The sequence below is a fragment of the Pseudogymnoascus destructans genome (genome assembly GCF_001641265.1).
Source record: "Pseudogymnoascus destructans isolate 20631-21 unplaced genomic scaffold scaffold_4, whole genome shotgun sequence".
Classification (NCBI taxonomy): Eukaryota; Fungi; Ascomycota; class Leotiomycetes; order Thelebolales; family Thelebolaceae; genus Pseudogymnoascus; species Pseudogymnoascus destructans.
In genome coordinates, this window is record NW_020167523.1 from 1,470,692 (window position 1) to 1,483,339 (window position 12,648).

A 12,648-nucleotide genomic window follows, 5' to 3' on the forward strand; every position below is an offset into this window, starting at 1 on the left:
TGTGGTTTGTTTCGTGACCAAGGCGTTGCTAGGTCAACCAGGCAACGTTTACCGATGTTGGAGCTTGGTTCATCAACGCCGGACTGCGGGAACCATCAGGACACTAACTACACCCATTCATATTACAACCTCATATCAAAAGTACACATTCTCTTTGAGAATTCTGGATATGATCTACTGTTGAGTAGCATTATATTTCGCCATCATCCAAGAAGACCATCATCATTCGCATGGTTTGCGCTAAACGCATGTGGGCTTCATAAACACAACATTCCCTCTGACGAGGCACTCCGCATATCCGTCGCTACAATAAATCACAAAGCACAATGTATCGCCCAAATACACCTCCAAACTTCGATCCTCCATCATACGGTGATGATGAGGGATCAACACCAACACACATGTCGAACGATGCGTCCGCCATCCGCCTGTTGACATCAATGGACGACTCCAACTCCTCGAACGCCCGCATGTATGTACAGGATCCTGATTTACTACCCCGTCCTCTCGCGGTGCACAAGAAGTCTGTGCAGTTCTCCACGCTAGAACACATTTCTGCCCTTCATGGCGAAGAAGAAGCTATCTCGAGCGGCAAGTTGCCAGCTGCGGTGACCAAGCAAGCGCCGCCGAAGCCCCCCCAAGAAGACCACTTCGTGAATCTCCTCCCCAAACTCCCTGATGGACCCTCGCGCAGGAAGTCGCTGCGGAGTCAAGTCAAAGCCCACTTGGCTGCTAACGGTGAGATGAAGAATGAAAGCTTACCTGTCAATAGTCCCAGCACCCCGCGCAGATCATACCAGCCTACCGTCATGTCGACGAGCTCGCGCTCCAATTCCATCGTTGATGGAGCGCCGATATTACCACCGGAGAGCTCATACGACCCATACACCGGGAGACAGTCACCGACGCGGTCGTGGACCCCATCTCAAACAGCGTCTGAGAGAGGTAGGCCACCATCGATAGCTCAATATGAGCCAGCGGATGTGAATGGCTCTCCGAGACCCGGCACTCCTTCGTCGAGATACGGCGGCAGCCCGAGGAGACCACTCCCTCCCGCACCACTATTCTCTGGACCGGGTGCTGGTGCGCGGAGCTCCACATTCGCAGACGACGCGACGGTTTCGATCGCGTTAGAAACAGAAGGAGACGACGTTTTTGCTCCGAAAAGTACTATCGGTACTGATCATGTCCGGTCCCAGTCTCGCGAGTCCTACACGTCAGAGTCGACGTTCACCGAGGAGTACGACAATGAGAAGTCCGACTTTGAGCACTACGGGCCTGCGCCAGATGGGCGACAGGAGCGCAGAGGTGCTCGCCAGGCACAGATGGCCAAGAAGGAGGTTCGTCTCATTAACGGCGAGCTTATCCTCGAATGCAAGATCCCCACCATCTTGTACAGTTTCCTCCCCCGCCGCGATGAGGTTGAGTTCACGCACATGAGATACACAGCCGTGACCTGCGATCCCGATGACTTCGTGTCCAAGGGCTACAAGCTGCGCCAGAACATTGGCTCGACGGCCAGGGAAACAGAGCTCTTCATCTGTATCACCATGTATAACGAGGACGAGATCAACTTCACGCGCACCATGCACGCCGTCATGAAGAATATTGCCCATTTCTGCTCGCGCTCCAAGTCGCGCACGTGGGGCGAGAACGGGTGGCAGAAGATTGTCGTCTGCATCGTCTCTGATGGTCGGCAGAAGATCCACCCGCGCACGCTCGATGCGCTCGCGGCGATGGGTGTGTACCAGGACGGCATTGCCAAGAATCTTGTCAACCAGAAGGAGGTGCAGGCGCACGTGTACGAGTATACCACTCAGGTGTCGCTGGACTCGGACCTGAAGTTCAAGGGCGCGGAGAAGGGAATCGTGCCGGTGCAGATGCTGTTCTGTCTGAAGGAGAAGAACGCGAAGAAGCTGAACTCTCATCGCTGGTTCTTCAATGCTTTTGGTCGCACTCTGACGCCGAATATCTGCATCCTGCTTGATGTGGGTACGAAGCCGACGGGGAATTCTCTTTACCATCTCTGGAAGGCCTTTGACACCGACTCCAACGTCGCAGGTGCCTGTGGAGAGATCGTGGCGATGAAGGGGAAGGGCTGGCTTGGGTTGTTGAACCCGCTGGTTGCGTCGCAGAATTTTGAGTACAAGATGTCTAATATCTTGGATAAGCCGCTCGAGTCGGTGTTTGGATACATTACTGTCCTTCCTGGTGCTCTCAGTGCGTATCGTTACCACGCTCTGCAGAATGACCATACTGGCCATGGACCGCTAAGTCAGTACTTCAAGGGTGAAACTCTGCACGGCCAGAATGCCGATGTCTTCACGGCCAATATGTATCTTGCTGAAGATCGGATTCTGTGCTGGGAGCTTGTCGCGAAACGAGATGAGAGATGGGTGTTGAAATATGTCAAGAACTGCAAGGGAGAGACTGATGTGCCTGGTAAGTTTTATCTATCACTCCCGGCGAATATTTGGCTAATAAATCCTCAGATACCGTCCCCGAGTTTGTCTCCCAGCGTCGCCGTTGGCTCAATGGAGCTTTCTTCGCTGCCGTCTACTCTCTGGTGCATTTCAAGCAGATCTGGAACACAGACCACACCATCGCACGCAAGATCCTCCTCCATATTGAATTCGTGTACCAGCTGCTCAGTCTGCTCTTCACGTTCTTCTCCCTGGCGAACTTCTACCTCACGTTCTACTTTGTTGCTGGCTCGCTCGCTGATCCCAAGGTCGATCCGTTTGGCCACAGCATCGGGAAATACATCTTCTATATCCTGAAATATGTCTGCGTGCTTCTCATCTGCACGCAATTCATCCTCTCCATGGGCAACCGGCCACAGGGCGCGAAGAAGTTGTACCTTTCTAGTATGGTCATCTACGCAATCATCATGGTATACACGACCTTTGCGACGATCTACATCGTCGTGCGGCAGTTTACCAGCAACACCATAACTCTCGGAAACAACATCTTCACCAACGTCGCCGTGTCCATCGCCTCGACGCTCGGGCTGTACTTCTTCTCCTCCTTCCTATACCTCGACCCATGGCACATGTTCACCTCTGCGGCGCAGTACTTCGCCCTCCTGCCCAGCTACATCTGCACCCTCCAGATCTACGCCTTCTGCAACACCCACGACATCTCCTGGGGAACCAAGGGCGACAACACCGTTCGCACCGACCTCGGCACAGCCGTCTCCAAACACAAGGGCTCCACCGTCGAGCTCGACATGCCCAGCGAGCAGCTCGACATCGACTCCGGCTACGACGAGGCCTTGCGCAACCTCCGCGATCGCATCGAGGTTCCCGAGCTCGGCCCATCCGAGGAGACCGCACAGGAGGACTACTACCGCGCTGTGCGCACGTACATGGTCGTCTCGTGGATGGTGGCGAATGCCATCCTGGCCATGGCCGTGTCGGAGGCGTACCAGGGCAAGAACATCGGGAGCAACTCGTACCTCAAGTTCCTGCTTTGGTCTGTGGCGGCGATCGCGCTGTTCCGCGCGGTGGGTAGCACGACGTTCCGCATCATTGAGCTGGTGGGTATGCTTATTGACGGGAAGGCGAAGTGGGAGAGCGGGAGCTACAGGTGGGGGGGTAGCTCGGTGGGGGGGAGCACGGTGCTTAGCTCGAAGGCTAGGGGGGGTGGGTTTTGGTCGAAGTTTGGGTTTGGGAGTGTCAAGGATAAGATTAGTGATATCTCGAGTAGTATCGGGAGCAGTGTTTCGAGGAAGTGAACGGACAGGGTTTTGGGGGGTTAATTGGCGATTGATGGGGCGGTGTGGAATTTACGGATGGACAGGGACAGGGGATATTGGATGGGTTTATGACCTGGGATATGTCTGGTTTTCGGGGTTGGCTGGGGAATTTGTGTATTATGGTGTAGACTGCTTTGTTATATCTGGTTATGAAATGGGTTCAACGATAAACAGCACAGGTATGTTTTAAGGAAGCTTGGCAATTGCTACATATTATCAACCAAGGTGGGTCAAAAGTGTGGGGTTACCGGCGATTACAAATTCAGATCTTGCCGCCTCGATCTTTGCCCTATGGCGGCGGCGGGTAGCGGGGTAGATGGCGGGTCAGCGCTAGCGGAGTGCTAAAGTTCTATATTATGGACAGATGTCCGCCCCAGAGTGAAGCTAGAGATCTATTCCTCAAGTCACCAGAATAATTACCAGTAAATTGAACTTTCCGCAACGACATCAGCCCACCAATCTCCAATATGACTTCCCTCTACGACCAATCCATCCCGGTGCTAATCAAGTACCTCAACAACCTCTCTGCCATCCTCGATAAGTCCATTGCCTATGCCGATGAGAAGGGCATCGCTCACGAGGAGCTCCTCACCGCTCGCCTGAGAGATGACATGAAGCCGTAAGTCTAGCTGTCATACTACTTTATAAATTCATGTGTTGCGCCTGGATCGTGTCTAATCTTGCAACTACAAACAGCCTTCCTTTCCAAATCCAGGCTATGTCCAACTCCTCCAAATTCCTCTGCGTCCGCGCCTTCGGCATAGAGAACATTGTCCTAGATGACAACGAGGCAACCTTCCCCGAGCTCCGCGCCCGAATTGCCAAGACGATCGAGATCCTCCAATCCGTGGACCCGGCGAAGATCGATGCGAAGAAGGCTGCCGAGGAGCCTATCATCATGCAGTCGAAGATGGGCGACTTCAGGTTCGAGAGCGGGCAGGCGTATCTCAGTGAATTTGTCATCCCGAACTTTCATTTCCATTTGTCGACGGCGTACTGCATCTTGAGGCACCTGGGTGTGCCGTTGGGTGCTATGGATTATTTTAGCGGTGTCTTCCACAAGGTTTAGATTTGCAACCTTAGGTTCGGAAAATGCACATCATGCGTGTCATGATTGTGGCTGTTGAGAATCAAAACAATTAAACTCTTGTTGTCCTCTATTTATAAAAGGCCGTAATTGTAGCTAGTTATCTACGTTAGGTTCCCCTCCGCAATGGCGAGGAAGAGTTTGGCTTTGAACACCCATTAAATAAGTAGGATATCAATATCATGAATAGGTTCGTACTCTCCAATAGAAAGGTAGGTTCGGCCCTCCTCTTATCCCAGACATCTTCTAGAGCTGGTAAGATCCTCGCCCGTTGTTTAAGTGAGGTATCGAGCAGGGGCGGAGAAGAAAGGATGTCCCGGAAGAACTGCTCGTCTCCCTGCCTCGCCACCGACCCAATAACATACAATGGGGCGACCACGGCTGGTAGAAGTTGAAGCATTATCATAGCTCTCGAAACGACCGCGTCTAATTCTCCAAGCTGTTGGAAGCCATGGATATCGATGATAGTCTGCTTAAACCCCACACAATTGAAGTGTCCCTGTCGCAACGCTTGAAGCTTGTCTGCGTGCAGCACAGCGATGCGGCCGATTTGAAGCATGACCCAGTTCTTGCAGCCCATAATATCTTTAAGTTGGGTCTGCGAATCATGAGCCATAATGGTAGAATGGCTGAGTAGTAAATGTGGTGTAGTTGTTGCTGTGATGCACGAGATGATGTCAAGCCAGATCAGTGTCCCATATATAAAAGACTTGGGTGCTATCTTGGCTGGATCACGTTGCTTTATAGATTGGGCTGTTTTGCGTCTTGACGTTTGCTTTACAACCTCTTTGATGCTATGTCTCAAGAAATGGCACAATGGGAAGATTGCACTCACTAAGGGAACATATGTCTCTAACGGCTTCGTCGCCACCATGTTCATCAAGAGTAGCCCGTCGCCCAACGGTAATTATGATGAGTTGGCCTTTGGCGGGCCCCTTAACTTCCGTGGCTACTATCCTGGATACTCGGTCGATGCTACGGCCGCAAAAAACGCCTGGACCTGCGCTCTCCTGAAAGCGCATCCACATAACACAGCTGGGACTGTGAAGCTGGCGTCAGCCGACCCCCGAGACCCCCCCAAGATCTCCTTTAACTATGTAAGCATTTAAATTCCATTCACATACCGCTGCTAATACCATCCTTTATAGTTCGACGCAGGTTCTGGTGACTATGCAGCCGATCTTGAGACAATCACTGAGTCGATCCGGATCGCGCGCTGGGCACTCGGAAACCAGACCAACTGAGATCCTACCTGGACCTTCAGTGAAGTCCACTGAACAGATCCAAGAGTACATCTCCGAAAACTCACCGCGTGCCATTCGGGCGCTGTGACGGGGCTTTATCAACTGTTTACTGTCGTCGGCATCATGTTAAGTTATTGGATCAACGTAAGACCCGTCGCCAGATATGGAAATACATGAAGAGTTAACGTTATATTTAGTACGGCTGCCTCGTTCATCTCAAAGGCGATGCTCAATGGGGTGTGGCTCTCGGAATGCAATCAATCCCCCCATTTCTTCTCTTCTTCACTATGATTTTCTGCAACGAGTCACCCCGCTGGCTCGCAAAGCAAGACCATGGGATAAAGCTAAAGACACTCTCCAGACGCTCCGGCAGCTCCTAATGGAACACTCGTATTTATAGGAAGAATTCAATGACATGGCTACCTAACTAGAGCATGAACGCCTGATAATCGGCGGCGAAACGTTCTGGAGCCTCCAAAGGGAAATGTGGACCATTCCCGGAAACCTAAAGCGCGTCCTCATTAGTATCGGCTTCATGATTTGCCAGCAGATGACGGGAACGAACGCCATTAACTACTACGCGCCCCAGGTTTTCGAGAATGTCGGTATAACCGGTAACCAGAATAGCCTGCTCGCCACTGGTGTCTACGGTATCATCAAGGTCCTCGGCGTCATCTTTTTCCTCCTCTTCATGGCAGATTCACTTGGCCGCCGAAAATCCCTGCTGTACACATCGGTGATCATGGTCGTCTGGATGTTCTACATCGGCTTCTACATCCACTTTGACCCGCCCAAGGCAGAGAAAGTTATCCCTCCCGCTGGCTACGCCGCCCTTACTTTCATCTTTTTCTTTGCTGTTTCCTTCGAGGTTGGATGGGGACCCGTTTGCTGGATCTACATTTCTGAGATCCCGTCCGCGAGGTTGCGGTCCATGAATGTGGCTATAGCGGCGACACAATGGCTCTTCAATTTTGTGGTTGCCAAAAGCGTGCTGACTATGTTGGTGACAGTTGGGGCAAACGGTTACGGGCATGCCTCACTATTTCTTCAAACCTGAAGCAATCCCCTTCTTGTTGCATCACAACACTGACGTGAAACCTCTTAGGACTTACTTCATATTTGGCTCCTTCTGCGCCGTCATGTTCGTCTTCACATGGTTCTTCGTCCCTGAGACCAAGGGCATCTGGAGCGAATGGACAACCTCTTCGGTGTGACACGACTTGTAGAGGAGAAGACGGAGAGGGAAGAAATACCGCCTCAGAATGACTCGACCCATAAAGATATATCAGCGACGAATAGTGAGAAGGTTGAAACTACCTAAGGATTGTGGTTGAGCGGAATTTATTTAGGCGGGCTGTGTGCAATGTGTGGGGACATGAGAGCACAGGACAGTGTCAAACCATGAAGGCATGTGATAATTTAGCCACTTAATTATTTCTTAATAGCCCCAGAGTTCCGTATAGGCCGGAGAATCTACTATTGCAAAGTCATTAAATGATTATCCTCGAAGTTTTTTCTTATAAATATCCATTATTATTAAATAAAACGCCAGCTTTCTTCCCGTTCTATATCGGTATCCGCGTTTTAAAAAATCTCCCCAAACGCCAAAAAGAAAGATCTATCCGCAAGCAATGCATAAAATCCACAACAAATTGTAAAAAAAAAATATGGGCAGATAAAGCCCGTTGTTAAGCCTTCTCAGACTTCTTTCCACCTTTAAAAAGAGAAATAATACCGCTCTTAGCGGCACCAATGGCACTTGAGATCGAAGCGATCACAAGCCCAATCCAAAGCTCCACCCGCGAATACGAGTGGTATAGATGAAGAAGTAAACCAGCGCCCAGTTGATGATGCAGAAGGCAAGGAAAATGCCCATGCACTTCCACTTATCATCAGACTGAACATTAAGTGTGCGAAGATACTCCTCTCCGGACGAAAACGCGCAGTACGTGCAGTCAGACGTGGCATCTGGGTTGCCGAGGTATCCCGACTTGGCGATCTTCGAGACGAAGTCGCCCGCGTAGTCGAGGCAGGTCTGGTTCGGTGGCGGGTTGAAGTGGCTGAGTTCGAGCGGACTGCAGATTACCGGGGTGGAACTGACAGTGCCAGCGAGGGAGCCGCGGATCCAGTAGGTGACGGGATTAACGTAGTACATCCAGTAGCGCCAGAAGACGGGGAAGGAGGCGTATGGAATGAAGACACCGTTGAAGAAAAACACCATGACGAGGAAGAATGGAAGGACGTTGGAGATGACCGTGAAGGATGGCGCGAATGCCGTAACCCATTGACCCCAGCTCATTTGGAAGAGGTAGAATAGCATCGACATGAGATACATGTAGCCAGCGGAGCTGGAGTCAGTTGGAAGACCAGTAGGGTAGTACCAGCAAAGCCAGTAGATGGAACTCGTGAAAATGGCAGCTGGAATCTCGCCGAGGATACTGGATGTGCTGAAGGCGATCCAGCCATAGATTCGGCTGGGAAGTTCGCGAGATTCCCAAAGGCTACGGTTGGTATAAAACTTTGGGATGATGCTGTTCATCATGATTGGTGGGAGGAGAACAATAAGGAAGACTGAGAACATGCGGTTCTGCATGTCACCAACAGTGTTGCCAAGCTGCCAGAATGTCTAATGGTATGTTAGTTAAATTCTCAAAGTTAACGCGGCAAACTTACAAATCCATTGAAAATACCAGCAACGAAGCTGACAAAGATCTTTGAGTAGATATAGGAGGGATCGCGCCAGTATTGAGTAAAGAGGCGTTTTGTGAGCATAGTTGTCTGCAACATAACGGGCGCTGCAAATTCGTATTGAGTGCCCAATTCTGGGGCAGGAAGTTGGCTTCGCTCCCTATTAATGCGCTCGATCTCTAGGGCGAGCTCTCTGTTATTACTCGAACTTCTCCACTCTTCATTCCAGTTGACGACCTTTCCATCTCTGTAGCCTCGCTTGGCTGCGGTTTCCAGGATAAACTCTGCCACATTCTTCGAAGGTGGGCAGACAAATCCCCTTTCGGCGAAGTACTTGACAACTGCAGACCCACCCTCGCCGACAGGACCGAAGTAGAACGTGTTTCCACCCGGGTTCAGAGCGAGAATCATGTCGAATTGGTTGATGAGCATGGAGGATGGCTGATGGATGGTGCAGACGATTGCCTGACCTGCAAGAGAAAGCTTCTTCAGGAATCGGATAATTGAGTATGCCGACTGGCTGTCCAACCCACTCGTAGGCTCATCGAGGAACAGCAGCAGACTCGGCTTGGCGGCTAGCTCGACACCGATGGTCAGTCTCTTCCGCTGTTCGACGCCCAGAGAGGATACAATTGCGTCCTGGATATCCTCAAGCTCTAGCAAGGTGATGATCTGGTCAACATAGGCTATCTTCTCTTCCTGGGGCACACTGCGATCCTGGCGAAGAATAGCCGAAAACTCGAGTGATTCCCGGATAGTCGCTGTCCCATCGTGCAGATCCATCTGTTCACAAAACCCTGTAGAACGCTGAAAATCAGGTCCCAAGGCCCGGCCATCGACCAACATATCCCCACTAATGACCCCGACGGTTTGCCTTTGGGCAAGGGTATTGAGAAGGGTAGTCTTTCCGGCACCCGAGGCACCCATCAACGCCACCATCACACCTGGCTTGACATACCCGCTGATGCCGTTCAAGAGCTTCTTCTCGCCGCCGTCATAAGGAACGGTATACTCCACATTGGACCAAGTAAACACACGGTCGCTGTTGCTCCACCTCTCGGCAGATTTCTCGCCTTCATTGATAGTGGTCGACTCAACCACTGCGTTAGGCTGGCTGCCGCCTTCCACGTCGTCGACAGTTGCCTTCTCTGATACAACAAGCTGCTTAGCCTTGCGCGTCTTCTTGAAGGACAACGTGCCACCACCTCCACCGGTGAATGATATCTTCTCAGCAGCGATGGCTGTAATAAGCGTGTAAAAAAGAAAGAAGGCGATCACGACACCGAAATTGCGCCATAAATGCTCTCTCGAGTAACCAAAAGATGCGGTGAGGTAACTAGACCCAGAAACCGTGGTGCTGCCAATCTCAGAGCCGGGTAGCGTACAACCTTGAAACTCGCGTGATGCACCTGGCCCCTGAGGAACCAGCTGCGAGTCGCTGCAAACCATGTCTCGTCCGGAAAATTCGTTTGTAATGACGGCCTCATAGGCATATGATATAGGATTGACGTAGTAAATCCATCCGAACCAAATGTATTTGTTGACGAGAAGGGGCTTTGGGATGACATATCCGACGTATATAACCAATAAGTTGAGAGCAACTCCTGCGAAGCGAACAGCGTCATCAATGCTCGGTGAAACGGCAGCGAACATACGATACATCGCAGTAAGGCACAGAGTTGTAACATAGACGAAGAGAGTATATATGAAGAATTTCGCCGCAGTCATGTCCATGCTGCTCAAAAAGAAGGTTATGATGGCGAATACAACAACCTGGCTGAGAATGAGGGGAATGTCAACCACAGCGCGAGCAATCGACACTGCCGAGGGCCGATAAAAGGCGTAGTCCTTGTGACGGGCAATGACTTCTCTTCCAGAGACGGCCTTCATCAGCTCAGTGAGTTGAAGCCAGCCCGGGAACACAATAGAGAAGAACAGCACGCCGCTGCGAGAGAAAGCACCGCTGGTATCGAGAGCCTGCCCATAGAAAAGCGACCCGACGATGAGGGCATTGGCAATGATGACGAAGAATTTAGTATACAGCGACGTCTTGTCGCCGAGGGTGAGCCAGAACTCGCGCTTGGTGCACGCGATGACTTGGCGGTAGAATGATACGGTGTAGCTCGACTCCTTCGAGACATGCTTGCTTTTAGATTGATTGACAGTTTGCTCAAAGCGACGGGTGTCGGCGTTGTCGGTCTCCTGTATCCTGGCTTCGTATCCACTGACATCTTGCAGGAGACGCTTGTAGCTCTCGCTAGCTCTAAACACAGTCTCGAGTTCCTCTGCAGTCTTTGGCATGGAGGCCTCACGGCCGGGCTGGAAGCGCCTCGCGTTGGGGTCGCAAAGAGAAGTGAGAAAATCAGATGTTGTCTCTCCAGCTGTGCACAGAAAGCCCAAGCTTTCGAAATACTCCTTGGCCTCGGTAGCAGGGCCTTGATACAACATGCGACCCTCCTCGATAACCAGAACCTTGTCCATGAGATCGTAGATCCCCTCGCCAGCCTGGTAGAGCGTGACGAATGTGGTTCGGTTGCTGACATCAGTCATCACCCGCAAGGACTTTGCATAATCGAGGGCAGTGCTGGCGTCGAGACCTCTTGTCGAATTGTCCCAACAGACAACTGTAGATTTCGTTGCCAGAGTCTCTGCAATACCGACACGCTTCCTCTCTCCACCAGAAACTCCACGAGAAAAGGCATCACCGACAAGGGTTTTCTTGGTGTGGCTGATGCCAAACATCTTCATGAGGGCATTAGCAACAATGGGAATACTATCCTGGTCCTGTTTCTTGGTCTTGTTCATCAGAGCGAATTTCAGCGTCTGCCAGACATTGAGCGATGGGAAATGCTGGTCATCCTCCGGGTTGTAGTTGACTTCTCCACGGTAAAGTTTGTGCTGTACGTCAGCGGGAATGCCTCCGTACGTGACATTGCCGTTGACTGCCACAAAGCTGGAACGTTCATTGGCGATGGTCTTCAAGAACGTAGAGCATCCAGAGCCAGGCCGTCCGAGGACGAGCATCATCTCGCCATCGCGAACAGCGCCGGTAAAATCATGTATTAAGTTCCTCGTCGGCGGCGCCTTCCTGAATTTGAGAGCAGGAATGAGATTGGATGCGTGGCGGTACAGGTCTGGGCCCAACGAACCCAACACCGCATCGGGCAAGGTCTTTACAAAGGTAACAGAGGAGTTGACTCCCACCACGGTCATGTTTTTGAAAACGACTCCGATCTTCTTACCGGCACCTCCAGCAGTCGTGCGGCGCTCGAGCTGGCCACCCAAGAGAAAACGGTCGAGCTGGAAGTCTTCTGAATCGTCAGGCTCGCCAGCAATATCAGCCTCGTCGTCGGCCAGCTTCTTCCTCTTTCCTGCGGCCGATTGGGTTCTCTTGTGAGACCCCAGCTTTGATAATTCCTTCCTCATCTCACTCAACTCTTCAATGGCTCCATGGCGGGACACAGCCTCCTGGTCGCCATCTTCGCCCCATGTTCCTCCACGAATACTCTCCTTTGAGGCGACTGAGTGGACGGCAGTTGATCCCAGCGGTGTGGCATTGTAGCTGAGGACGTCCTCGTCTATGGGAGACGGAGACTCAGTGCGGGTCGCCATAGCTGGGTATGTTTCTGGAGATAATCTTCATAGTAGCTGGGGAAATGAGATTTATGTATATATAGATAAACAAAACAAGGGTACCAGCGGGAGATGGCGTAGGGGGGGCTAGCACAGGGATCTAAGGATCGATGGAGGATGAGTAATTGTGAGTAGTGGGTGACTAAGGAGGGAGAAAGAGCCACTAACGGCCCCTAAACAAGAGTCAAGAGCAGCTAAGATGCACTAATGCAGCCTAACCACGAGCCATAGACGCTAGG

General features: G+C 51.5%; 6 protein-coding genes across 6 annotated transcripts; 4 read left to right on the forward strand and 2 right to left on the reverse strand.

Annotated features, from left to right (window-relative positions):
- Positions 1-111: 111 nt before the first annotated feature.
- Positions 112-4,162, forward strand: CHS2_1 (Chitin synthase 2). Its single transcript, XM_024465851.1, has 2 exons — positions 112-2,442; positions 2,493-4,162. The coding sequence occupies exons 1-2, from the start codon at positions 327-329 to the stop codon at positions 3,734-3,736; spliced, it is 3,360 nt and encodes a 1,119-aa protein (XP_024326940.1). The 5' UTR covers positions 112-326; the 3' UTR covers positions 3,737-4,162.
- VC83_02184 (uncharacterized protein) lies at positions 4,163-5,108 on the forward strand. The gene is made up of 2 exons (XM_024465852.1): positions 4,163-4,376; positions 4,454-5,108. The coding sequence occupies exons 1-2, from the start codon at positions 4,225-4,227 to the stop codon at positions 4,824-4,826; spliced, it is 525 nt and encodes a 174-aa protein (XP_024326945.1). The 5' UTR covers positions 4,163-4,224; the 3' UTR covers positions 4,827-5,108.
- VC83_02185 (uncharacterized protein) lies at positions 4,949-5,529 on the reverse strand (the record flags this gene model as incomplete). Its single annotated transcript, XM_024465853.1, has 2 exons — positions 5,043-5,529; positions 4,949-4,989 (listed from the first exon to the last, which is right to left on the reverse strand). Exons 1-2 carry the CDS (start codon positions 5,458-5,460, stop codon positions 4,949-4,951), a joined length of 459 nt encoding a protein of 152 aa, XP_024326946.1. The 5' UTR covers positions 5,461-5,529.
- A 187-nt stretch (positions 5,530-5,716) lies between these two features.
- VC83_02186 (uncharacterized protein) lies at positions 5,717-6,088 on the forward strand (the record flags this gene model as incomplete). The annotated part of the gene is made up of 2 exons (XM_024465854.1): positions 5,717-5,941; positions 5,993-6,088. 2 exons carry the CDS (start codon positions 5,717-5,719, stop codon positions 6,086-6,088), a joined length of 321 nt encoding a protein of 106 aa, XP_024326943.1.
- A 475-nt stretch (positions 6,089-6,563) lies between these two features.
- VC83_02187 (uncharacterized protein) lies at positions 6,564-7,495 on the forward strand. Its single transcript, XM_024465855.1, has 2 exons — positions 6,564-7,117; positions 7,194-7,495. Exons 1-2 carry the CDS (start codon positions 6,573-6,575, stop codon positions 7,300-7,302), a joined length of 654 nt encoding a protein of 217 aa, XP_024326944.1. The 5' UTR covers positions 6,564-6,572; the 3' UTR covers positions 7,303-7,495.
- Positions 7,496-7,532: 37 nt separating this feature from the next.
- Positions 7,533-12,439, reverse strand: VC83_02188 (uncharacterized protein). Its single transcript, XM_024465856.1, has 2 exons — positions 8,762-12,439; positions 7,533-8,714 (listed from the first exon to the last, which is right to left on the reverse strand). Exons 1-2 carry the CDS (start codon positions 12,386-12,388, stop codon positions 7,863-7,865), a joined length of 4,479 nt encoding a protein of 1,492 aa, XP_024326937.1. The 5' UTR covers positions 12,389-12,439; the 3' UTR covers positions 7,533-7,862.
- Between the last annotated feature and the right edge of the window lie 209 nt (positions 12,440-12,648).